We start from the raw sequence: 26,733 nt of genomic DNA, 5'->3' as shown, positions 1-26,733 counted from the left end.
CCCTTGCCATTGACCTGCAGCAGCCAGTCGTCCTGCACCAGCACTTGCATGGAGCACTTGAGGTAGGTGCGCCCTCTGTGCTGATCGAACCACTGCTATCTTCCTGGCCTCCATTTAGATGGCGCCACGCTTGCCCAGACTGCAGATCCCATAGTCTGTACCACCAGCTGAGTGTGTACTTGTCCAGCTGGTTCTTCTTGCCGCTGCCCCCGCTGCTGCCGCCACCCGCCCGCACTGTTTTCTTGGCCTTCTGGGCGCCCGTGGGCGGCAGGGCCTCCTCCACTCCACCTAAATGGTGGCCAGTGGGTTGGTAGTGGTGGTGCGCAGAACCGGGGAAGAGGAAGGTGAGGGGCCGCTGCGGGCTCAGGGCGCAGGGTGGCTCCACGCGGGAGCGGCCACCATTGGGTGGCGGGGCTGGGGCTGAGCGGGCCTAGCGAGTGATGGGGGCGGGGGCGGGTCTGGGCAGCTCGGGGCTCCGGGAGGGCTGGGGGAGCTCGGCTCTCGCAGGCGCTGCTCCGAGGCCTTGGCCTGTGCACGCAGAGCTCAGCTAAATCAGCATTCTTTATTCAGAAGTTCCCTATAGAGATCTTTCTCTTCATGTAAAACAAATGGAAGACTGGTGTTCATAAACATGACTATAATTTTTTTGAAAAGGGTTTGAGGGGAACAAACTTCTTGGTGCTTTTCCATGGAGAGCACATGGCGGGCAGTTAATGCATTTGAGGTTAAGTTGTTCAGACAACACAAGCAGAATTTATGGAATATGGATTACTTTTGTTTTTTTTCCCCCATTTCTGAAAGTTTGTAGGTCCCCTTATACTTTTTTTTTTTTCCAAGTAAGACGTCCTTAAGTTGAATTTCGATGATTCATAGTTGTTATAGTTTTTATAAGAATGTATTTGAAAACATTTATTATCTGTGTGCACAGTTTACTTGGGAATCTAGCTCCATGATCTCTCTTGGCTAGGAAGCCTGTATAAGGACTTTCCTTCTGATACTGAGGACTGGTTTCATAGGAAACTCAACCATATGAAGGTTACATACCTTTTTTCCCCAGGAGGACTTCAGCTTTGCTTATCCAAGTGTGAGTGTGGTCCTAGAGCAGCATATCTGAAGCATCCTGGAGCTTGTTTGAAATGCAGACTGGTGGTGTACATGAACCTGTGGGAAGCACCAGACAAGATATGTGACTCTCAGACTTGAGAGTACTCCAGGATTGCTGGACTAGTACAAAGTTTCTGATTCAGTAGTGGGTGGGAGCCTGAGAATTTTAATTTTAACAAGTTATCACATGATGCTGATGCTGCTGGTACAGGGACCATACTTGGAGAACCATTATACTAAAGTGTCCTCATTGTACATTTTTCTCCTCTTTCCTAATTTCGTACTCCTTCAAATAGCTTTTTAAAAACAGATTATCATATTCTTTACTTGGTTGAAGGGGGGAAAAGCATATTTTGCGATGACCACACCAAGATTGCTTTTCAGCATCTAATTTCAGAGCAAAAAATCTCTTTAAAGCTTGTTTTTTTTTTTTTTTTAGAATTTTTAATATTTTTATTTTTTAGTTCTCGCGGACACAACATCTTTGTTGGTATGTGGTGCTGAGGATCGAACCCGGGCCGCACGCATGCCAGGCGAACGCGCTACCGCTTGAGCCACATCCCCAGCCCCTAAAGCTTGGTTTTAAGTCTTATCTATAGATGTCTCTTTCTCTTCTTTCTGTAAGTATTTTTTTTTAATGTTTAAAAATTCTTTTAATGTAGATAACACGTTCTTATGGTTCAAAAGTTAAAATGACATAGGCATGCTTGGGAAAATCTGATTTCTAACTGCTTTGCCCCCCCACCTTTACCCTTCTTTATTAGATAACCTCCTTTAATTATTTCCCATAGATGTCAATTGTTTCCTTTTAGAGTAGGAAAAATGCCAGTGTACTATATTCTTTTTATATAAAATTAGCATACAATGTAAGTAATTCTGTCCCATAGCTTTTTCTTTATATGCTCTTGAGATATTTTCCTATTAGTATTTATTTAGAAAGAATATAATATTTGTTTATAGAAAACACTTAAAAAAACAGCTATATTTAAACAGTGTCTATTAATGCTTTGTTTACTTAACCATTCCCCCTGGTGGGTTTTTGGGTTGTCTCTAGGTTTATCACAGACCATACTGTCATGAAACATCTTGTATACATATCATTTTGTACATGTGCAGGTACATCTCCTAGAAGTGGAATTGCTGCACCTGTGGGCAGTGCATTTATAATTTTGTTAAATACTTCCTTTCTTAAATGTTGCACCATTTTTAACTCCCATAAGTATAGTTTCTCTTAATTATTCATGAAGGATTGGTTTGAGGACCCCTTTGTGGATACTGAAATTCAAGGATGCTTGAGTCTCATAAAAAAGCATAGTGTTTGAATATAACCTATGAACATCCTGCACATACTTTTAAATCATCTTTAGATTGCTTAGAAAACCAAATACAATGTAAATGCCATGTAAATAGTTGTTACAATGTATTGCTTATGGAATAATGACAAGGAAGAAAGTTGGTATGTGTTCAGTATGACAATTTTTAAAAAAATATTTTCACCTATGATTGTCGAATCCAGTATGAATATCACAGATACAAGAGGGCAGATTGCAGTGTATGAGAGAGTTCCTATTTTTCTGGGGCCTTTCCAATGTAGTGTGTTTACAACCCTTGAATTTGTTAACAGTTTGATAGGTGAGAATTATCAATATAGAGTAGTTTTAACGTGCATTGCTATCATTATTAATGAGGCTGAGCATCTTATGCTTAAACTAGCTGTATTTTTTTTCCTGTAAACCCTCTGTTCATGTGTTTTTTTGTACATTTATAATTCCCAAGTGTCAGTAATTGGTCCTTAAGGTAAAAGAAAAAAAAAAAGTGGGATGGTTTCAAGGACCAAAAAAAGATGTGGGAAGATATCTTTTCCCATTGACAGCAATTAGTGTTTGAGTGATGGCTGCTAGAATGTTCAGACTGAAAAACTTTGTTATATTAGAACAGACTGAAATATATCTAAAACAAAACACATGGGGTTTAACATACACATACACAATCTTCAAGTAGGTGTCCTCTCTAAACAAACCAAAGAAGGAAAAGACTGTGTTAAATTCCAGTTGCACTGCTACACATAAGGTGTATGGAGGGGGATAGTGGTTTTCAGCCATATTCCCATGCTGATGTCTATTTAAAGACAGCATCTAGATTCTGTAGTAATAGACTTGCTCTGCCTATCTCCACACAAATTTGCATCATGCCACACACTGGACAAAACTTTCAGGGTTAGGAGGGAGGAAATTTCTCAGGGGAATGGGACATGCAGAACTTTGGGATATCCCTAAGGAGTTTCACTAGGCTCTGAGCTCATTATGGACCTTGTACCCCAGAGCTACTGTTCTTCCCTCCACTTTCAAAAACTCCACCCATAAGACTTTGAGTTAACAGTGTCCCTGGGGGAGACCTGGTCAGTTGCATAGTCTATAAAAGGAAGCCCTGAGGGTTTTCATCTACACTGTTCAGGAGCACTTAGCATCTCTCCTCCTACTGCAGCTCAGTACTACCACCCTGATTGCAAAGCTGTTTCATCTCAGAGTCCACAGCCTCAAATTCTGCTCAGGAATACCGAACTTCTCTGTCTACCCAACGTTCCAATCAAATGATCATGTACTCTCCCAGTCTAAATTAAACTTTATGCCTAACATAGAAAAACACTGTTTCAAATGCACAAAATCCAACTCATTTAATATGTAATAAAGTCTTTTTTTCATTTTTTTGGTAGTTGTAGATGGACATAATAGCCGTAATTATTTATTTGTTTCTTTGTTTGTTGTGGTGCTGAGGATAGAACCCAGTGCCTCACACATGCCAGGCAGACACCCTACCACTGAGCCATAATCCCAGCCCTGTAATAAAGTCTTAATATCTATTTAAATGTAGTATAAAACTTTTAACAAATGCTGCTAACAAGGGACCGGGGATGTGGCTCAAGCAGTAGCATGCTCGCCTGGCATGTATTTGATGTAAAGAGTTGTGAACAGTGAGGATTTTTGTGGTGGCATGTGGATTGAGCATTGCACTGTGCTCTTTGTGTGTATTACTTTTATTTTGTTCTCACAACAACAAGGGCTCAGTAAAATTGTGAAATTTGTCCTTGAGCATGTAGCTAGCAGGTTTAAAAAAACAACAACAAAAAAAACTTGAGGCTGGGGATGTGGCTCAAGCTTGCTTGGCATGCATGGGGTGCTGGGTTCCATCCTCAGCACCACATAAAAATAAAACAATGAAGATGTTGTGTCCACCGAAAACTAAAAATTAAATATTTAAAAGCTCTCTCTCTCTCTCTTTCTCTCTCTCTCTCTCTGAAAAAAAAAAATCACTTGAATTCAGATCTTTCTATCTCTAAGTTCCAGTGCTTTCTTATGCATACAGAGAAGGGTGTTGGTAGAATCTTAGAAAGTTGTATGTTACTTCAGAGGCTGTGACAGGAAGATTGATAGTATAATGCCAGCCTCAGCAATTTAGTGAGACCCTGTATTAAAATAAAAAGGTCTGGGGATGTAGTCCAGTGGTAGTGCACTCCTGTGTGGTTCAATCTCCAGTTCCACAAAAGAAAAAAAAGAAAAAGAAAGAAAGTTGTTAGAATGTTTCCATTGTTGTATTCTAGATAATGGAAATGTTGAAAAGACTGACAGTAATGCTATTCTGTCACCACCACTGCCATCATTCATATTATCCTCCTTATTTCTAATGTTCTTCAGCATCAAACTAATGATGCCAGGGTTTCCTGCTCATTGTGTTCAATCCAACATAGGCTTGTTTAATTTAGCAGCACTCTGAAATGAAATGTTCATGCTGCCAAGTACAAACAGTTCTGTGGGATGTTAATTTTGTTAGAGGAGAGAATGCTTGTTTTTCCTTGCTATGTGCTAATAAAGATGCTGGAAGATTTTCTTATGAGTATAATGTATTTTGACTTGTTTAAATCTATGTAATCAAAAAGAAGTGGGCAATCCGAATAAACATTTTTCTTTTTGTAGGCTTTGGTTAGTTTCATTCTGTAACCTGCCAGCCAGTTGTGAGTTGCATGCTCTTTTGTTCTTTGCTCTTTTTACTTTGGATCTGGTTTTGTGGATGGTTGCAATAGGTATTTATTGGTAGGAACATAGATTATTTCCCCATTTGAACAGATTGCATGTTTTTATGACACATTATCCTGTCACGGGCAGAGTGATTCAACCAGACCCTTGTGCAGAGATGTTACTATATGACTATGCAGCCATTTTAAAAAATAACAGCTTTGTTGATAGATAACTCACATTACCATCAAGGTCACTCCTTAAAAGTGCAATTCACTGAGTTTTAGTGTTTTCACACAGTTGTGTGCTTACCCTGATAATACTGAAATACTTTCATCATCTCCAAAGAAGACCCATATCCTTTAGCAGTCACTCTTTACTCACTCTTACTCCATGTAGCTATGAATCTCCTTTCTCTATTTTTGGATTTATTTGTTCTGGACATGTTATATAAATGTAATCATTCAATATATGGCCCTTTGTATCTAGCTTCTTAGCTTGTTTTTGAGATAGCACAGATCAGAACTTTATTTTTTTTATTGCTGAATAGTGTTCTGTTATATGGAAACACTGCAGTTTGTTTATCCATTTATCAGTTGATGTATATTTGGCCTCTTTGTGGTTCTTATGATCATGCTGCTGTGAATATTTGTGTACAAGTTTTTGAGTTGACATATTTTATTTTGGGTAGATACTTAGGAGTAAAATGTATGGGCCATAAGAAACTCTGCCAGACAGTTTTATAAAGTGACTCTACCATTTTACATTCCCATCAGCATTGTTTGAAGATTCCATTTCTCCATATCCTTTCCAATACTTTGCCATGATATTTTTCCATAGTTGTCATCCTAATAGGTATTAAGTTACATCACATTGTGGTTTTGATGCATTTTTCTGATAACTAATGATATTTAACATCTTTGTGGACTTGTTAGCCATTGTTTATATTTGTTAGACAAATGCCTATTCAGATTTTTTGCCCATTTTATAATTGAGCTGTCCTTTTCTTGTTGAGTTGTAATGATTTTTATGTTTTCTGGATATACACAAATGTACTCTTATCAGATATGTGAAGTATAAATTTTTTCTTATTCTATAAATTGTCTTTGTACTTCTTAAGAAGCAAATAGGTTTTTTGTTGAAGTCCAATTTACCAGTTTTTTTGACTGCTTATGCAGTTTTCTCTGAAATTTTCTATAAGTTAAAAAAAATCTTATTTCTCAATATCTCCCATTAATTTTTTTTTACAGAAAAAAATGATCATTTGGTTAACTACACAATGGGTTAGAGATACTAATAAATATTTTGTATTTTTAAATATTTTCATCAAATTTAATGGTAGAAGTCCAAGTTTTCTATCCTGATATGCAGAAAAAAATCAGAAAATGTCTTTGAGTGTTCTGCTTAGCTCAGAATGTACACATTATTCTGTAAACATTTATAGGTGTCTAATGTATTCTGAGGACTTCACTGGGATTGGAGATCCAGGAATGCTTGGAATATGGTCCTGTCCTTAAGGAACAAGAGGTCATGTGCCAGGCTACAGATTTCTTCAGAGGGTAGTGGAGGGTACCACTGGAGGAGGAGGAGCACTGCCTGGGTAAGAAAGCCTCACAGGGAGTCAGCGCTGGTGCTCTGTCTGCAGAGATGCATGGGTGACCAGAACCTATTGTTATAGTCTGTGATTATTCTTTCAGACACTTGCTGCTGTGTGTGCGGTGTACTGGTTATTTGTAACAGCAATATTTAGGGATATTGATGTAATGAAATGTAGACATTAATGTGATGACTTTGATACCTAGAAGCAAGCCTGAAGAAAGCTATTTTTATTTTTTTTCCAGGTTTTCAAAGTTTTCAAGAATGGAAACATCCTACTTACTAATTAATTAAGAGTGGTGTGTGTGTGTGTGCGTGTGTGCGTGTGTGTGTGTGTATCTGAGCTCCAGCCCAAACCCAAGCAGTTCTGGGTAGTCAGAGGAAAAATGTAGGTCAAAGAGGAACAGCTGTTTGGCCCGAGAGAATATTGTCTATAGAGAGTTGGGTGAGTCCTGTTAGGGAATTTAGATCTTTCTTTAATAATGGAGAGCCATTGATGAGTTTGGGTGTGTGTGGGGAACATGGTCCTTCCTGTTACTGTACCACAGATGCTGGTTGTGAGGAATAGGGATAGGACATTTATGGGCCTGTTGGATTAGTCCAGATGAGAGCAGATGAGGACCTGAGCTAGGGCACTGATAATAGAGGTTTACACACAGACTGGAAATGTTTAGAAGATGCATATTAGGATGCTTTTCTGCAATCAACCATCATAAAAGGAGGATTACTGAAGAAGAAATATTTCTGAAGAAGGTTTCAAAGAAATGAAATGCCATAGAAGCCAGCATTATTTTAGGCCCTTGTGGGTTAAAAGTGACAGAGCAGGGGCCATTCTCAGGCTCTCCCACAAGAAGGAGGAAAGAGGGTCTCCTCCCAGCTGTGCTTTTTAAAATCCCAAGAGTGCTTTTTAAAAAACTTTATATTATTTTTTAAAGTTTTTGATGAACTTTATTTTGTTTATTTATATGTGGTGTTGAGAATCTAGACAAGTGCTCTACCACTGAGCCACAACCCCAGCCCCCAAGAACACTCTTAGCCTTGGGTTTCGTTCCCCCTGTTCAGGCAGAAGCTTTACTGGGAACTTGCTGCCATCATCACTGGCATTCTCAGAAGTGGGGAAGGATTGTGGAGCAGAGCCATCTGTTCCTCTTTGGTAATTCAAGCTGGCTTGGGCAGTTGTTAAGATCTGAAGTGGAAGGTTGAGAATGCCCCGGAAGCTTGTGGCCTGGGTAGCCTGTGATGACAGCGTTTCTGTGCAAGAACAAGGTTCACAAATGAGTAGACTAGAATTCAGGAAGTAAACAGAGTTCACATTAGACCAGCTTAGTTTGGGTTGTGACTGTCCAGATGTTATGTTTCTGTGACTATTCACTTGACTTCCTTTACTAATAGAACTCCCTCTAGGGACTGGTTATTTCCTTTGTATGACTTTCCAGAGCCTAGCATTACTGCACTTGGCACATCTGTGAATGAATGCATACAGGTGACCATGCATAGCAGGCACTGGATGGATCATTTCATTAGGAAATACAGATTTATGAGCACCATGTAGAGCTAGGTGGTTGATAAGTCTTGAGATTTATTCTTATTGGCTAAAAGACATTTATGAAAGTTCAGCTGTTGTGTGGACCTGTAATTTTCATGTCTAAGAAACAAAATTGTGCCTGTTTTCTTTTTTTTTCCTTTTTGCCCTGCCTAGAATTTAATGCCAGTAATTATTGTTGACAATCCTGCCAGTGATTTTGTGTGTGTGTGTGTGTGTGTGTGTGTGTGTGTGTGTGTGTGAGAGAGAGAGACAGATTAGAATCAGACTTGTGATAGGGAAATGAAAGTGATAATGGCAGATAAACTCTATTTCCTTTTAAGAATAACTGACTCAGGATGAAATCTGGAAGTGATTTCAGATCACTCCTGTAAACTCTCAAAAAAATGTTTATAAAACACTTGGAACAATACATATTGTACTGAGAAAATGTGCTTTGATCAACTCTAGAGATACAAAGCAGGGAACTTAATAAATCAGGTCTTATTTGTGAATGGTAAGGACTGAACATTGACCTTAAAAGTAAGAATTCAGTTGATATCAAGATTGTGTATTCTGAGTAGCAGAAGTTAACATAGTTCCATTTTTTATTTAAAAATAAAATGATTATAGATTTCAGATCTTGGCATCTTGAAATCTGACTCCTGATTCCTATCTCTTAATAGCTATTGGAATACTGATCAAGAATGGAATTCAGCTTTGATATTTTTACTCTTTAATTTTGAGATGACTGTGCTTCCAACTCTGTCTTCACTCCATATTCAGTAAAGCCAAAGTATTGTTACCTTGGGTATGCTATAATTTTTATTATTTAAAATTCAGAAAAACATAATTGTATTTATATAAAGTAGTAATATTACTCTCCTACTTGGGAGACACTGTTTGTTTCTTTTAAAAATTTAAGGCAAAAATACAGTTATATTAATTTAGAGGCTAAATAATTTTGTCCTACCACCCTACGATACAACACAGTATCGTAGTAAGTTGGATATTTGTTTGTCCCTTGGTGTATGTGGGAAATTGGCTTCAGAACCCCCTGTGGACACCAAAATCTGCAGATTCTAAACTATCTTATATAAAATGAGGCAATATTTGCATATCAATTATGACCATTGTTCCAAATACTCTCCATCATCTCTAGATTACTTATAATATCTAATATAGTATAAATATGTTGTAAATGTGAGATCGTATTACTTAGGGAATAATGACAGTCCAAAAAGTCTGTATATGTTCAGAACAAAAGCATGTTTCTTCCAAATATTTTCTATCTATAATTGCTCAAATCCATGCATGTAGAACCCTGCAACATTGAAGACCAATGTTTTTAATATTTATTGATTTATTTTAGTTGTAGTTTAACACAATACCTTTATTTATTTTCATGTGGTGCTGAGGATTGAACCCAGGGCTTCTCATGTTCTAGGTGAGTGCTTTACTGCTGAGCCACAACCCCAGCCCACCAATGTGTTTTTAACATTTATGTTTATTGTCTCAAATCTTCCTATTCCACACAGTAGATGTGAGCCTTTTAAAAATTTTTTCTTAATTTTTTTGTTTTGCCAAAGAACTTTCAGATGCAGCAGTTGAAAAACCAGCCTCTATCTCAGAGCAAAGCCTGTCCATGAAAGGGGGCCTGACCTCTGTCCTTGGAAAGACCCAGAGAGCACTCCTAGGCACATTCCCACCCTGCTAAGTTGTTTATCTACAAATAACAGGAGAGATCTGCTGCTGCCAGGTGTCCCTGACTCAGTCAGGCTAGGTGAGGACCAATAGCAACCTCCTAGCAGCCACCAATCAGCATGAGACAGGAAAATACCTGGGTTGCCAGATGACCCTCCCAGTAGTTTATGTTGGGAGACCATGTAGTTCAGCATGAACACCCCTCTTGGCTTAAAACAGTTAGTTCAAATGAATCCCCCTCTTGTAGTAACCAATTACCCCTACCCAACTTTTTCCCACCAGTGAATGTGCTAATCATGTTTTAGAGTTGTTTTATGATTTTCCCGTGGTGTGTGATGATTTGCTAAGAGAGGCTATGATGTATGTGAAGTCCCTGCCTTCCTCAAAGAGTGTATTAAACTGTTGCAAACCCTGGGCTCAGGGCCTCTCAGCATCACCAGTTGCTGTGTGTGCGCACGCGGAGGACCCAGCTAGCTCTCAATAAACACCTCTTTGCTGCTTACATTGATCTTGGTCTCTGGTGGCCTTTTGGGGGTCTGAATTTGAGCATAACACAGTGTCTTTAAGCAAGTTGTAATTTCAGGTAAGAGACAATTTTACTTTTTTTCTAGTGTCTGAGACCAGTCTCCTAGTGAGCTTCTATTTGCATTTCAATGTAAGTCCTGGCAGAGGTCCTGAATGAGCTAGGGAAAACTGCCTTTTTGAGCAGAAACTTCAGGCCTAGGGAATTTGAAGCATTTTTTTTTTCTGAGTTGGTAATTGGACAGGTTTGAATGTCTAAAATTATGGTACATTACTTTCTTTTACCTTTGAGAACAAGTCTACAATGTTAAGCTTCTTACTGAGATAAGCCAGTTGCTATTGAGCAGATCCACTTTTTTGTGTGACCATTCTTAGGTTTAGTCTTTCTCTCAGTGACAAACAGGTTAAATCTCTCTCCAAAGCCTATTTGTAACTGAGGGAGAGTAAACCTTTTGGTAATAGGCTGTTTAGATATTTTTAAGAGGTCTATGGTAAGAGATGAGAACAGAAAACCTGGCACTTGTATTAAAGAGAAAATTGGCTTCTGTCTCCCTACAGAGAAGAAGAAGAAAAATACCTGGGGCATTTGAGGCTAAAATTTGGCTAAGTAATAGCATAACATCTTATCAGGTGATGTCAAGCATTTGGCACAAGTTCTAAAATATCTCAATATAAAGAATACATTGATTACATCTGAGCACAAGGACAGTAATGGGAGATTTTAAACTGTCTTGTGAAGGCCAACTATGTGAACAGAGAGAACTTGGATATTTCTTACAAATTATCTCATGACATGTTTTTTAGTCCTATAATCTAAATTGCTAGTGTTTCTAATAATTATTTTTACCTCTGACAAACCAATTCCCAAATGCAAGATTGTACAATATTTCAGAAAACCATTCAAAGACCAGATTGTTACAGTAAAACATTTTTTAGACATGTTTACATCTATAGGTGACCATTTCAGCCAAGACTGTTGTCAAAAAACAATCTATAAGATAAACACATTATAACCAATGTCTTAAGTGCCAGAAACAGATACAGACAAAAACACAATGACAGACAAACCAGACAGACCAGGTAGTGAAAAATATATTCAAGTTGCCAACTCCTATTTAACCATGACTCCTACATCAGTGGCACCAAAAATTTCCCAAATAGTGTATCAGATGCTCTTACAATTGGAAACCAGAAGTGTAAAATCAAGGGTTTCTGTGTGGCAACTCTGCTATATTCTCTTTCTCTTTCTTTCTTTCTTTCTTTCTTTCTTTCTTTCTTTCTTTCTTTCTTTCTTCTTTCTTCTTTCTTTTTCTTTCTTTTTGTCTTTATTTTTTTTAAAGTAGTCAAAGATGGATCAAACCTTACAGTGCAAGGAAAGAAGGTGGCAGTTCTCTGAAGCAAAAGGGCTTTCGGTAATTTCTGAGAGTCCCTCAGTCTCTCTCTTAAAGGCATAACTCATCTTGTTCAGTCTAACCCCAGATACACTTTCCTGTCTCCCACCTTTCCAGGAGTCATCTCTCAACATCTTACATCCTTGGAATGAAAGTACAGTTGCTAGGAGTGCTAAGCTGTCCCTAGTAAGAGAAGTGTGAGCTTCTCTGGAGTCCCACTTGGTGTGGCAAGATTTCTAAACAAAAAGCTTGGTCCCTATCCAAAGCCAATTTAATATTGAGGAAACACTTTTGGGAAAAAGAAAATAGAGGGTTTATTGCTTGAAGCAAGCCCCCAATGCCACTCAGCTCATCAAATTCAAAAAGCTTTGCCATATTTCCAGATACTTCATTTGGACAAACAGTTCTCAAAGAGACTAGTCCAGTCTGTCATTTTCATGTTAGGATACATGATAATAAGTCATTAGGAGGTGGTGCCACAGTAAGCTGTAGAAACACCCACAATTTGCAGATATTCAGACAAGTTGTATACTGCTGATCTAACTGTGTGCATGTACCTTGGTTTGGAAAAGTCTAGCATTTTACAATCTAATTATTGTAGGTAAGATTTGCTTCTGATATGCAGGGCCTTGACTTTGAATTCTGATCTGAAGTCATCCCAGGTCCACTCCTTTCTACAGCACAGCTATTCTTGCAAAGAATCTATTCATTGTTTCTTTCATGCATTTACTTACTTACCATTAGAGGTTGTTTATGGAGGGCCTGTTTGGTGTCAAGCTTCTCAGCAGACACAGGATAAACAAGGCCTCAAGTTGCTCCCAGCCCAGTGAGGAGACCAGTGTGCAAACTCAAACTTGTTAGCAAAATTTAAAAAAAAAAAATTACTGTAGCATTCATTTCTTGAAATGTAAACTCATAATTATATGAGATGCATTTTTTAGATATACATATATACTACCATTATATATAATTAAAAAATGATTACTACATCTCACATTAACCACATTTATTTCAAATTAATTTGTCTTTTGAAATCACCAATATATGACACTCTTTGGATATATACATTTGGTGTGTCTTCAAATTTGTCACTTTTTGTATTATGTTCTTTTCTTTATTCTCCTTTTTATAGGATTTCTTTTTTCAAATTATTGAGATTAATGAATTTTAGACACTTCAATTAAACAGTGTATTCTGTAGATTTTCTTTTTAACCTCAGATAAAATACATCCCACTTTTTATAAGCTTATTATTATGTAAATGACTTCTAAAAACCTGCATGTATAACACCCTAAGCTGACTTTACTCTGGACTATTGATATCTGAGTGGAGGGGATCTCAAAGTAATCCATGGAAAAGGCAGAACTGGGATGGGTTGGGATGTGAGATTGGTGGATGTATTTGTGAACTAAAGGTAGAGAAAAAAAGTGCTGTGAAGGAAAGAGGGAAAGAATGACCAACCCAAGGGTTCAGATTTAAAAAGTCTAATGGTGGATCAATGGTAGCATGAGGGCAAGGGGTAGTTTCTTTGGAGGCAGAAATAAGGTAGGAAAAAAAGAAGGAAACTCTGGCACAGTCCCCAAGAGAAAGAGTCAGATGAATGGGTTATGTGTTTATTTCTTCCCTCCTTAGAGTGGAATTGATAATTCATAGTGAATGTTTCAATAGGTAGTATAAAACCATTTCCAATTAGCTTTACCAATTTGTGTGGCCACAATCAACCTTTGACAATTCCAATCACATAAAATCTTTGTACTTTTTCATCTGTTTATTTATTTATCTATTCATTCATTCATTCCATTTTTTTTCATTCAGTTTTGCTTTACTGTTATTGTGTATACACTCCTGGTGAGTATACAATGGTACGTATGTATAACTTCTATAACATTAGATTAAAGTCAGCCAGCCTTAGCAACTTAGTGAGGCTCTAAAAAAATAAGCAAAACCCTTTTGCTTTATAGAATATTTTATTAAAGGCTGAGAGTGTTTCATAGCAAAAAAGCATATCTGATTTCAATTTGTAATATGAGAGAGATATCTTGCAAAAATAAAAAAGTAATCAGTGACACTCTTAGTGTCAAGGATGTAAATAATTCAAAAGTAATATCAAGAGCCGTGTAAGGTTTTGAACAACCAATAAAAAAAAAAAAAGTAATAGTGAGCTAGTTGGAAAACTCATCTAGGTTATTAACTGCTTCTTGGGGAAGTTAGTCTACTCTCCAATATATAAAAGTGAGAGAGAAATTCTTTATTAAGTTTTGTATAAGAAAAAAGAGGAGTTTTGACACAGCTGTAAGTTGACCTAGACTGGGTCAACTTTAGTGGGTGATTAGGGTTCTGCTAAGATGATAGATCCTTGAATTATTTGGAATAATGTGATTTTATCTAGTCTAAATAAACAAAGATAAAGGTCTAATATAAATCATGCTTGGCCAAGGAAAAAACATTTAAATGAAAAGTAAATGTATGAGTAAACATGTAAAACAATATTTAAGAAAAAGTTAACCTTCAGAATATTTATGCAATTATATAATCACCAGTAATTTAAAAACAATGACAACTAAAAAAAGTGAATTAATAAAGGAACAAATAAATAATGGAATAAGTTAATTAATAAATGAATAACTAACAAGTGCAAAGATGTAATGTGACTGGAATTGTGAAAGTCAGCTTGTAGCCATGGCAAAGTGTAAAGGTACATGGAAATGGTGTTTTACTACTTACTGAGACATACCCTGTGAACTATAAATTCCACTCCTAGGTGGGAAGAGTTGAACACAGAACCCATTCACCTGGCTCTCTCACTTGGGAACTGTGCAAAAAGTTAACTTTTTCTTTCCCCCCAAATTTTATTGCTGCTTCCAAGGACACTACCCCTCTACATTCATACCATCATTGTAGACTTGTAGCATATGAACCCCTCTACTGCTCAAGTTTTTCTTTTTTTTATTGCTCTTTTTCTCCCTACTCGCATATAATCCACCAATACTTATTTTGTAATGCAAAATCTACATACTCGGCAATCTCCAGTCTTACATCTTACTATATCCATTTCCTGCCTTGTGCATGACAATTTTGAGATCCCCTCCATCAAGACATCAATAGTCCAAAGTGATCAGAATTGGGGGTAAAATATGCAGAATATTAGAAGTCAGTCACACACTAAGAAAGCTATAAAAAGTGGGCTTCATTTTAAGGGTGAAAATAAAAAGAAAATCTATAGACTTCACTAGTTAAAATAAAGGATCCAAAATTTATGAGTCTCAATAATTTGAATTATACCTGTGAGTCACTTTTTTGGGGGGAAGGATATGGGGACATTGCTAATGAGTTTAAAGCTCAACTGTTTTTTATGAGACAAAGAACAGAAAAGTTAAAAAAATATTAAAATTGTGATATCATTTTCATAAATAAAAATATAGACATTTATTCAAAAATTGCTTTAACCTTATAAACAGTTATAAGTGTCAATGCACTTTCCTCTGGGATATGTCCTAGTATTGGAAGAAAACTTTGCCTTAAAATAACCACATTCACTGACATAATAATAATAATAATAATAATAATAATAATAATAATAATAATTAGTGATGTGGGGAGGATTTCAGGGTTGTGAAGCATACCTGTAATATAAGTTACTTGAAAAGCCAACATGGGAGAATTTTATACACTGTCTGAAGACATATGTATAAATTATATATAAAAATGTTTATGGGTTCTGTAGTGAAGGGGCACAAGTCCAATACACAGTCTTTATTTTTTTTTAAATATTTTTTTTGTTGTAGATGGACACAATACCATTTGTAGTTTGTTTGTTGGTTAGTTTTTTAATGTGGTGCTGGGTGTTCAACCCAGTACCTCACCCATGCTAGGGAAGGGCTCTACCCAAAAATCCTTCACTTAATTTTTTTGGTGGGAGTGTATGTGTGTAGTGCAGGGGATTGAATCCATGGTCTTATATAAGCAAAACAAGCTATATCCTCAGCCCTGATCTGTAGTCTTTTAACAATGACAGTGGAGCAGCCTGTCATTCAGCCTTTGATTCTGCACCCACTTGGCTCAGGTTGGAGGCAGTGTCTGAAGCCTTGACCAATCAGTCTCTTAGGTGAGAAGTGTCCAATCCTCATGCAGCTGGTGATGATGGGGAGGGCTTCCACAATCTTCTGTTCCCTTCCCGTCTGGAGCCCCCCATTTTTTTCAATCTTTTTGTAGGCTTTCTATGCTGGATCCAGAGCCCAGGTGTCTATGCTGTGCAGAAACTGAAAACAAATCACAGGGAGAATGCTGAGAAGATATTTGGTATTTGTTTTTTAGGGATTGGCTAGCTTCACTAAGCATAATCTGCTCTAGTGCCATCCATTTCCCTGCAAATTCCATGATTTTGTAATTTTTTAGTGCTGTGTAATACTCCATGGTGTATAAATGCCACATTTTTTTTATCCATTCATCTATTGAAGGGCATCTGGGTGAGGGGAATGGGAAAATAAACAAGGAGAGAAATGAATTACAGTAGATGAGGAAGAGAGAGAAGATGGGAGGGGAGGGGAGGGGGGATAGTAGAGGATAGGAAAGGTAGCAGAATACAACAGTTACTAATAGGGCATTATGTAAAAATGTGGGTGTGTAACCGATGTGATTCTGCAATCTGTATTTGGGGTAAAAATGGGAGTTCATAGCCCACTTGAATCTAATGTATGAAATATGATATGTCAAGAGCTTTGTAATGTTTTGAACAACCAATTAAAAAAAAGAGAGAGAGAGAGAATGCTGAGAACCCTGAAAGCTAGGAAATTGTAAGTGTGCCTTGTTATCTTGAGACTGGGTAGGAAGGTAGCTTAAACTGACAGGAGTGGCAATGGTGGAAACTGGCAGTCGTGGCTAGGGACTCCTCATGGTCCTCTCCAGAGTCTTGTGGCCAGAGGGTCTCTCTGTGGTAGCTTAGCCTTCACCTCCCACTGACTAGTATAGTGAGGCTTATATCGGCAGGTGAAAACCTGGGCAATTTTGTTCCATCATTGTAAGGTGTTTTCAGCTTCTTTCTAAAGCCCTTTGTGAGCTTCCATGTGCCATAAGTCCAGCATGTCTCCAGACTGTGTAGTAAAGACTGAGATAATTATCAGGAGAGAACCCCAAATCCATTTGTTGTAATCATGCATGAGATAGGCTGTTGATTTTAGGGCTTGTTACTCATGAGGGTTTGTTTGTTTGTTCATTTATTTATTTAATTTTTTTTTTTGTGTGTGTGTGTGTGTGTAATCTTATATTTTACCTAATTATTTTGGTAATGGCTGTTTGAGGATAAAATGCCTATTCAATGCAGATGACCAATTTTGAGTATTTAACTTTATGTTGTATACTGAACACATTAACTGTAAATAAAACAATATTTAATGCATATTAATATGAGGCTAGATCTTTGATTCTGTTTTAAAAGGCAAGTATTAAGATACAATTTTCTCACTCAACAAATCTTATCCAAAAGGATTATGAGAAATTTCATGATTTAAAACTGTATCTTATTGATTAAAAATTGTGTAAAAAGATCATATATAAAGGCAGGGGAATTATCCATCTTTAAACCAATAGGGCCTCTAGGAGCAGATCATGCCTGATTTCTTTCCATGCTCTCTGCTGGAACTGACTTGGCAGTTTCTTTTTTTAGATTCATTCCTGTTAGTAATTTTTTTCTTTTGTGTTGTGCAATAATGCATTGATAATAATAAATATTTTGAAGTGAAAAATTCATTATACTTCTACTTTGTAATTTGTTTTCTATATTTCTTATTTTCTATTTTGATTAATGATTTAATTTCTGGATCATTGCTTTTTATTGTGGTATGCTTGGATTCTTTTCATTCAATATCTCCCACTTCTCTTTATATATCCTTTAGGTTTTTAATTTTTACAGTATTTCATAAGTTGCTTAGACTTGTCTTAAACTTTGTCCTGCTTGATAAGCCTCTCCCATATTGGTAGAGTTTCAGCTTTGCACACTAGGAATGATCCTCTAATTTTTTCTTAAAGAATTATTCACATACTCAATTTGTGATTATTTATATTAATATTTTTGTCTCAATTTCATCCTCCAAACTTTCTATAAATAGTTATTTAGTATTCTTTGAGTAATTCATAACTGCCAGTATCCTAATTTTCAGTTCTTAATTTTGTTTTTCTTTTTTGTCACTTGGATTAAGCCATGCTTCTCTTTGTTTATATTTGCTGTGTTATTTTTATTTGTTCATTAAAGGAGCCAACAGTAGATTATATAGTCCATTTTGGGAAAAAAGTATAAAAACTTTTAAATAAATAAAAATAGGCAAGAAAAGTGCTGCATCCTTGTAATATTTGCTAATTGGGAGGCCATGAAAAGTATTTCATGTTTGAGGGAAGTCATAGAAATTTAGAAACAGCATGACTCAAACAATGTTTAAAAGACTTGTGTTGTAGTTCAGTGATATAGTATTTGGGGAGTTAATCTCAAGCACCACACATAAAAAATTAAAAGTTGGATGACATAAAGATCCAGAAATGCCAGTGCTAAATATGTATCCATGAAAAATTAAATCACAAAATTGAAGAGATACCTCTGCTTTTGTGTTTAAGGCACACATTGTTCTCAGTATTAAAGCTAGGGACTCAATATATGTGCCCATCAATGATCAAATGAGTAAAAATATTGTACTTATATTATATACTATTATTATTTAGTTGTAAAAATATTTTGTCTCTTAAAGTGTTATAAGAAATATATGCACGACTTTGCATTAAGTGAAATGTAGCAAGCAGAGATTAAGTTGCACGAGCATTTGATTCACATGTGGAAGTCAGAAATTTAGTGAGTAAAATTTTGCTCACCAGGTACTGTGTTTTTTGTAGGGTTGATATTATAGTCAAATTCACATATTTGTATTTTATTGAGCATTAGAGGGTCAAGAGTTTTGTTTTACCACATGGTGAGTGTATTATGTTCTTCATAGATGCTAATAGAAGGAATACAATACCTTGTAAGAACAAAACTGATAATTATATAAAATAATGATTGTGTTAATTTATTCTTTTTTGTGTTAATTCATTATATTTTGTCATTTTACCTTGTATATATAGTATAAAATACCATGATATATTTAGGAAATAAACAAACGTGTATTTGTCAATGAAAGAAATCATCATATCACGAATTTAAAAATATAGAAATCAATTTATTATACTTGATATGCATTGATTGGTATTGATTTTTTAATATTTTTGTTTATTTCAGCCATGACTCCTCATGATACCCAAGAATATTCACCAGAGAAGGGCATAAAACATATATTTCACAAAGTGATAAGTGGGAAATATAGAAGTTGTGATCTTGACTATTTACAGCAAAAGAAAATATGGAAAACTACAAGTGAGAGTGAACACCAGAAGTCATAAAAAATCAGGCCTTGTTCACCACCAGAGAGTTTATATTGGATAGAAGCCCTACAAATATAAACAATTTGGCAAAGCTTTTAGTAAAAAAAAAAAGATCTTATTTACCACAGAAGAAACCACACTGGAGAGATGCCTTACCAAAGGGCAGAATGTGATAAAGTTTTTAAAGAAAAATCAGTCTTTATTAAGCAAAGGAGAATTCACACTGAAGAGAAGCCTTACAAATGTGAAGAATATGGTAAAGGTTTTAGTCAAAAATTAAACCTTATTTACCAAAGAAGAATTCACACTGGAGAAAAGCCCTACAAATGTAGAGAATGTGGCAAAGCTTTTAGTCAAAAAGCAGGACTTACTTACCACAGGAGAACTCACACTGGAGAGAAGCCCTACAAATGTAAAGATTGTGGCAACGCTTTTATTGAAAAACCAGGCCTTATTCGCCACAGAAGAACTCACACTGGAGAGAAGCCCTACAAATGTAAAGAATGTGGCAGAGCTTTCAGTCAAAAAGAAGGCCTTGTTTTCCACAGCAGAACTCACACTGGAGAGAAGCCCTACAAATGTAAAGAATGTGGCAAAGCTTTCAGCCGAAAAGCAGGACTTACTTACCACAGCAGAACTCACACTGGAGAGAAGCCCTACAAATGTAAAGAATGTGGCAAAGCTTTCAGTCGAAAACCAGACCTTATTTGCCACAGAAGAACTCACACTGGAGAGAAGCCCTACAAATGTAAAGAATGTGGCAGAGCTTTCAGTCAAAAACCACACCTTATTCGCCACAGTAGAACTCACACTGGAGAGAAGCCCTACAAATGTAAAGAATGTGGCAACGCTTTCAGTCAAAACACAGACCTTATTCGCCATAGCAGAACTCACACTGGAGAGAAACCCTACAAATGTAAAGAATGTGGCAAAGCTTTTAGTCAAAAATCATACCTTATTTGCCACAGAAGAACTCACACTGGAGAGTAGCCCTACAAATGTATATAATGTGGCAAAGCTTTTAGTCAAAAACCAGACCTTTTTAGGCACAGCAGAACTCACACTTTCTACTGGTTGAACTCTACTTTCTTCTGGTTGAATATCTTGAGCCCAAAGATATGTAACCTGGGAACTAAAAGAAGTATGACATAAATGAAGAGGTCCTTTTTGCATAAGGCAAATTACACTTTTTGTATTTGATTTTTCTGCTTGTGAAGATGTACACTTCTCTACCTACAATGGTATTATGATTGATGGTGACTTGTGTGAATACAAGAGGCTTAAAATGCAGCTACGTGATTTTGAGTCCTTTCCCTGGTAAAAAATACTATAATTTGTACTCTAATAGGAGACTCAAAATGGTGCAAGACAAACCTTTTTTTTTTTTTTAAATCTGCCTCTTTATTCATGGTATTCTAATGGTTTTGATCTAGTCAGTTCAGACCATTTCTGATTAATGGGTATCATCAAGATGTAGCCATGTATTCAAATTCCCTCTGTGATTAGTAGCAATTCTTCCCATTAAAAATCAAAACATTCTCATAGAGTCTTTGCTATATTTTAAGGATCCACTCTTGCTTTTGCTTTACTAAACAGAATCAATTCCACATAGTCGAGTCCCAAAGTAAATGGCAATACATTAATCTAAGCACTGTGAGGAATATAAGAAATACAAGATATCACCTTTGAAATATATATAAAGAAATAAGAATCATAAATGCTAAGCCATTACCATCTAACCTATACCAGGGCTTTTAAAATGTAATCTTAGATGTTCTACCTACTCTCAAAGTAAGAGGCCTTAGACTCAAAGTCATTTTATCTTGTTGTTTTAGTCTGTTTTATAATGCTATAGAAAAATACCAGAAATAGGCCAATGTAAAAAAAGAGATATAAATGCATAAATTTATATAATCTGTACAATATGGTAAGTGGTTTTTCATGTTTTTAGCTACAACTTATTGAATATTATTACAATATTACTTTGCGGGTAAGATGTGGGTATGATGAACCAATAATAAATAAAAATTGCACGCTGCATTGTTAGTAATTCACCAAACAATTTTTTCAAAAACAGACACTCTGATGTGTGGTTTTTATCAACTATTTTATTATGAATGAATGAAGTTAAGTAAATGAATAATTGGAACTACATACTTGCTTAGGGTGCCTATAATTCATTGTTAAAAAAACTTTAGCTGGGCTGGGGATGTGGCTCAAGTGGTAGTGCGCTTGCCTGGCATGCGTGCGGCCCGGGTTCGATCCTCAGCACCACGTACAAACAAAGATGTTGTGTCCGCCAAAAAACTGAAAAATAAATATTACAAAAAAAAAACCCTTTAGCTATATAAGATTTTAATACTGTATCTCACATTGTGACTTAATGGAATTTTGATTAATAATGCTGAAGTCTTTCATTGAATCTTATATCAGTTTATAAAATAAACACGCTATATGTGATTTCCTCAATTCTAAGTGTTTTATGTTTTAAGAAGCTGTAAGGACAATTCAAATTAAAGTTAACATACTAATACCAATAGCAGAAGTACCACAGGAAAAATGAAAACAAAGAATTGGGAGATTCCACCATTATAGATGTAATTTTCTCAACATCTTTTCAATGTACCTAACCCAGTATTAATACCAAAATTAATGAGAAACCTCTTTTCATGCTGAGTGTGCATGATGCTATTATATAAAATGAAAACAATTGCAAATGTTTCAGAGATGCATTTTACAATATTAGTTGAAAATACAATTGATTGATCAGTATCTCACTGTGTTTGACCACAGCAAATACCTTCTCAGTGTTAAAGATAAATGGGTAAATATATAAAAAAAAAATCAACTAAAATCCATGTTAAACAATAACAACTATTTTTTCATAAGGAAACTATCAGTGTTTTTTTTTTTTTTTTTTTTGAAACAACATGACAATAAACTGTGCCTTATCACATGAAAGAAAGCAACAATTCTTCATTTTATTATTTGAATATGCTAAGTATTCTTTGGCAAACTGCCACATATGTTGTTTTAATTTCACAGGTGTGAATTATATCTGATTTTCTCTAAATTGCTACTTATTTAATATAAATTTGTTGAGAAATTATTTCTGCATGTGCTAATTATTGAAATATAGTGAGGAATGGAAGTCATTTAAAGCTCTATGAATTGCAATCCTAGAATGGTAGGAGGAAACTGTATATAATCATGAGAAACATTGAATAATATTAATTTGTTCCAGATATTTATTTCCCTTAGCATCCACTTTTCACTATACTAGTGCTTTTAAATTGAGCTGACTATTAAATATCATAGGAACATCCATCAGAACAATCAGAATAAGAAATTTAAAAGAGAAAAAATAAAATCATAAACATCTGGTTGAAACAACTAGCCAACTATTGGATCTTAGCTTTTGACTTTTTCCTCCTATTTTCTTTTGATGATGACTAAGAGGAAGGTACTTCTATTAAGAGCATGACCAGAACAATTTATGGCAATTTGTTTTTCTAAACATATAAAATTGACTTGCTAACTCAGAATACAATCTATTGAGTATATCTTTTTATGGTCAAAAAAATGTATAACTACACAACATAAAGATTGGCCTTTTGAAAAAAAGAATGTGATGGTGAAAACCAATTTGGAAAGGTAGTATTGAATATTTTATTTCAAAGAAAAGGCAGGAATATTTAAAATAGTTTTGATTATTAGATTCATGTAAAAAAGTAAATGGTAGTATCCAGGCCTGATGTGGTGGTACATACCTGTAATCTCAAAAATTATAGAGTCTGAGGCAGAAGGATCACAACTTCAAGGCCAGCCTTGGTAACTGAGACCAGGTCTCAAAGTAAAATATCAAAGAATTGTGAATATATATGAATGACAAAGCACCCCTGGGTTCAATCCCCAGGACTATATAAAACTATAGTTTCCAAAATTTACACCCATCATCAGCCTCTGCTCTATCTGCAACTATGTAAAGTTCTAAAAGGAAACTAAACTTAGCCATACCTACTACTAGTTGTATGATATTGACCATAATTTTGAAATATATACATAGAAGACCCTTTACAATGTATTAGGTGTTCCCATTATTTTTTGCAATTGCAATGAGAGAGGGAGGAAAACCAATTTAGCTTATGGGGCCACTTCTTTCTCTTTAGGACTAATGAGTCAAATATTAAAAGCCTTTAGTGTTTAATTGATTGTCATTTATGTAATCATAATGATATATGTTCTGTGATTTCCTGCTTAATCTACATTGGACACTTTATTATTTCTGAGTATCAGCATCTGTACAGACCCCTACACCCGACTCTATTATTTAATAGTTACAAGTCCTTGTGTTCATGCTTCATCAGTTAGTTATTCTCTTTTAAAAATAATTATGTGTTGCATTCTTTGTCTACAGAAAATTTATGAAGGTTAAAAACCAGTAAGCATTTTCACAAATTTGACTTTAAAATAATTTTCATTGCAAAACACACACCAGAAGTAAGAATTATTTATTTCTTTAATTTATTAGCCTTTCTAACATCCAATATCAGGACATGAATGCTGCTCATTGAGGGATATTCTTCCCATCAAGTACAATCAATACTATTTTCTTCTATCCCATCAAATGTTACAAAAAGTGCACATTTTACTGTGTTTCATATGTAGAACTTGACTTTCCATTATTTTTGTTTAGTGGGTTTTTACTTTCTTTTTCATCACTTTGTTTTTTCTGTATTTTCTAATCTAATATTCATTTTTTTGTGTGTGGTGAGAAAAATAGATCACTAGAATCTTCTAACTTTTCCTACATTCAATCACTGACTACTCACTAGCTAATGTTTCTATTAAACCATCATTTTAAAGGTAGGACCGAGGTATGCTAACAAAACAATTTTCAAGATCTACCGCAGAATCAGCATAACTTTCTTGAGCTCTGTAGTTAGAGCCACTGTTTCTGTCCACAAACTCTGCTCCCTTTGTTTTATTTTTCTTCTATATTGAGTAACTCTCTTTGAAATGAGGCACAGAAAACAGCTTTTTAGGATTTTATCATATATGAAAATATTTTTATTCATCATTAAAGGACAATCTGCTTCAGTTTAGAGTACCAGGTTGAATACTAGTTTTCCTTCAAATCATGAGGTTATTCTGTATTTATCATCTATAATCCATCATTAGTGATAAATACTTGGGTTCTATTTTTGCTTTCTTGAAGCTAACCATGTTTTTTTTCTTTTCAGGAAATTCTCTTTGTTTTAAGCATATCTACTTGAGAAATTCTGGAGATATATTTAGCATATTTAAATTTTATTTTCTTGATTATAGCATTCAATCAAAATGGAATATTTCCAGACCTGATCTTTCCAGTATATACATGTATGAAACTGGGTAAAATATGGAAAATAATATGTCTGTTTTTCAGACACCAAAAACAGGCATAGCAGGTGAGTGAAACCATAAGCAATAAGTACTGACTGGTGAAGTAAACTATAACTTTATTTTTTAAAATTGTTCTTAATAAGTGCAGTTTGATAAAATGCTGTTAAAACTTATGGGTAAAGGGGGAGTAAGAATAATCAAAGTATACCACCTTAAGAAAAACATGAAATCTGGCACCTGAGAGCAGAGTGTGGGGGAAACTTCATTATGATAGGAAAGAATCCCTTACTTTCCCTTCACCTTCTCACCCACTTAACCTCACCAGAAATCACCAAGACACTTAGAATAAAAGGTTTTAAGTTCAATAGTCACACTCTCTTCAAATACAAAAAGAAGTTAAAATTCAACTGAACACAGAATCTTGTGTGCAAAGATACAGGGATCTGAAACATCATATAAAAGATAATTCTGTGTTGTTTTTTTCATTGATTTTTTTTTTTTTTGTGTGTGTGTTTTGTTCCAAGGGTGTGGCTATTCCTTGGTCACCTGAAATCAGCAAAGAAACTATTATTTTGATGAAGTATCAGTGGCTGACCAACATTAAATACAGACAAATGTTAAAAATATTTTTAAAAAGCCTGAAAAAATATGTTGCTGCTTTCTCCCTCCACATTTTTCTTTTTAAAGTTTTTTTTTTTTTTTTTTTTTAGTTTTGAAAAATAGTAAAAAATTCTGGAAGACTTTACAACCAACTGCATGAGGGTCTGGGAAGCTAAGAGGCTGGAGCAGGGCTGGGAGGAGCAGACAGGAAGGGGTCTTTCCCTTAGTTACTGGAGGCCAAGTATAACTAAAAAAAGAGACAAAAATCAATAAGTGTTTGTAAACCAGGAAATGATACAGATTATCAAGTTATTATCAGTTATAAAAAATTTATATAATCAAGAAAATAGAGAAATCATGAACAGGATTAGAAAAAATAGGTGTAAATTTTATTTTTAGAAATTTATTGGTGATACATAAAAATAAAGATGAATTTTATATTTTGATTTTAAATGGAAGGCAGAGAGATATGCAAGTCATATAGTACTTCAAAAACCTTACTTAAGTTACAGAAATATAATCAATGGATAGCTTCTACTTATTTTACTCTCTATCTTCCTTGGCATTTCCACTTGTAGAGTGTGACCAATAACTAACCAAGAAGATAGTCACTGATGTTATACTCTTTCTCAGAAAACACAAATCAATTTCAGAGCAAAGAAGTGATACAACACCTATTCATTTTTTCCTTTGGAAAAAGGTCCCTTTTTTGAATCAGAAGAGGAAATTTGTCAACCTTTATCAAAATGTTACTAGAAATGAATACGGGTTAGCTTCATTTAGAAGTAAACTGAAATAACACTATTGCACAGTGTCTTTCAGGGTTAGCCTTGAAAAAAAAAACTTTTTCCAAAAAGCAGAATACTTGGCAGCACACTGAATCCTTAATTTCACGTGGAAAAAGAAGATAACTCAGTTAAGAAGGTACATAACTAATAGGAAGAAATCAAGACTTGGTCAAGGGTCTAGAAGAAACTTTTGAAGACTATAAAATTTGAGGGGTACAGTAACCAGGATGGATCTCTGAGAGAGACAATGCAGTGTAAATATCATGGAATTTTATGCTATCATATACCAAAGCACATACCTCATGGACATTCTAGAAGACAACCAAGTTGACGACTTGGCTCATTGCTTTATCCAGCCTTGGATGATGCCCAGGATGAATGAGGACTGAGTACCACAGTAGTTTCCAGTCACTGCATTTTATCTATCAAATGCTTCTTCCAAATATCCAGCCAGCCAGGAGGAAGGGTCTATCTCTAGGTTCTTGTTACAGTATCATCTTTTCATCACTCTCTCATAATAAATTAACAAGTGGACTTCTCTTAACACAGAAATAATTTTAACCAGAAAACTCAAACAATTTTTTTTTTACATTTTGCTTTTACAGACAATAAATGCTAAGCAAGCAGCACTAATAAAGTGCCAATAGATCATGCCTAAAATTGAATCAGACCACACTTAACAAAAATAAACATATTGCTATTGGTCTATGACC

General features: G+C 35.4%; 1 protein-coding gene across 1 annotated transcript; it reads left to right on the top strand.

The window, feature by feature from the left end:
* Positions 1 to 1,604: 1,604 nt before the first annotated feature.
* On the top strand, positions 1,605 to 21,514 carry LOC144256862 (uncharacterized). Its single transcript, XM_077802563.1, has 2 exons — positions 1,605 to 1,724; positions 19,108 to 21,514. Exon 2 carries the CDS (start codon positions 19,398 to 19,400, stop codon positions 20,238 to 20,240), a length of 843 nt encoding a protein of 280 aa, XP_077658689.1. The 5' UTR covers positions 1,605 to 1,724; positions 19,108 to 19,397; the 3' UTR covers positions 20,241 to 21,514.
* Positions 21,515 to 26,733: the final 5,219 nt, after the last annotated feature.

Source organism: Urocitellus parryii, chromosome 9 (assembly GCF_045843805.1).
Source record: "Urocitellus parryii isolate mUroPar1 chromosome 9, mUroPar1.hap1, whole genome shotgun sequence".
NCBI classification, from domain to species: Eukaryota; Metazoa; Chordata; class Mammalia; order Rodentia; family Sciuridae; genus Urocitellus; species Urocitellus parryii.
This window is presented reverse-complemented; position numbering and strand designations above follow the sequence as displayed.